This window comes from Tribolium madens, unplaced genomic scaffold, assembly GCF_015345945.1.
Source record: "Tribolium madens isolate multiple individuals breed KSU strain unplaced genomic scaffold, Tmad_KSU_1.1 Scaffold_109;HRSCAF=270, whole genome shotgun sequence".
Lineage (NCBI taxonomy): Eukaryota > Metazoa > Arthropoda > Insecta > Coleoptera > Tenebrionidae > Tribolium > Tribolium madens.
This window is the reverse complement of record NW_025400969.1, coordinates 1-1,075: the sequence shown is the minus strand read 5'-3', so window position 1 is coordinate 1,075 and position 1,075 is coordinate 1. Positions and strand designations below refer to the sequence as shown.

Sequence of the window (1,075 nt, the reverse complement as noted above, 5' to 3'; positions counted from 1 at the left end):
AAGTAACGGCTGCTACTGGCACTGAAGGTGGAGGAGGCGCTAATGTAGAACAAACTGAAGCTGCAAAAGGTGAAGAAGAAACGAGTGCCACTGGCACTGAAGCTGGTGAAGGTGCTAAAACAGGTGAATACGAAACGACAGAAGAGGAAACGACTGCTAATGGCACTGAAGCTGGTGGAGGTGTTAATGTAGAACAAACTGAAGCTGCGGCAGGTGAAGCAGAAATGACAGAAGAGGAAGCGAGTGTTACTGGCACTGGAGCTGGTGAAAGTGCTAATGTAAAACAAACTGAAGCTGAGAAAGGTGAAGAAAAAAAGACAGAAGAAGAAACGAGTGCTAGTGGCACTGAAGCTCCTGAAGGTGCTAATGCAGAACAAACTGAAGCTGCGACAGCTAAAGAAGAAAATACGGAAGAAGTAACGGCTGCTACTGGCACTGAAGCTGTTGGAGGTGCTAATGTAGAACAAACTGAAGCTGCGACAGGTGAAGAAGAAAAGACGGAAGAAGAAACGAGTGCTACTGGCACGGAAACTGGTGAAGGTGCTAATGCAAAACAAACTAAAGCTGTTACAGGTGAGAAAGAAAAGACAGAGGAAAAAACGACTGCTACTAGCACTGAAGCTGGTGGAGGTGCTAATGTAGAACAAACTGAAGCTGCGACAGGTGAAGAAGAAAAGACAGAGAAAAAAACGACTGCTAGTGGCACTGAAGCTGGTGGAGGTGCTAATGTAGAACAAACTGAAGCTGCGACAGGTGAAGAAGAAAAGACAGAAAAGGAAACGAGTCCTACTGGCACTGAAACTGGTGAAGGTGCTATTGCAAAACAAACTGAAGCTGCGAAAACTGAAGAAGAAAAGACAGAAGAAGAAACGAGTGCTACTGGTACTGAAGCTGGTGAAGGTGCTAATGCAGAGCAAATTGAAGCTGCGACAGCTAAAGAAGAAAAGACGGAAGAAGCAACGAGTGCTACTGGCACTGAAGCTGAAGGTGATGCTAATGTAGAACAAACTGAAGTTACAGGTGAAAAAGAAAAGACAGAAGAAGTAACGGCTGCTACTGGCACTGAAGGTGGAGG

The 1,075-nt window shown here is 45.5% G+C and overlaps 1 protein-coding gene across 1 annotated transcript; it reads left to right on the top strand.

Annotated features, from left to right (window-relative positions):
• Positions 1 to 48: 48 nt before the first annotated feature.
• Positions 49 to 1,068, top strand: LOC123015748 (mucin-22-like; the record flags this gene model as incomplete). The annotated part of the gene is made up of 1 exon (XM_044416098.1): positions 49 to 1,068. A coding segment is annotated over one exon (1,020 nt), but the record flags the coding sequence as incomplete, so codon positions are not given.
• Between the last annotated feature and the right edge of the window lie 7 nt (positions 1,069 to 1,075).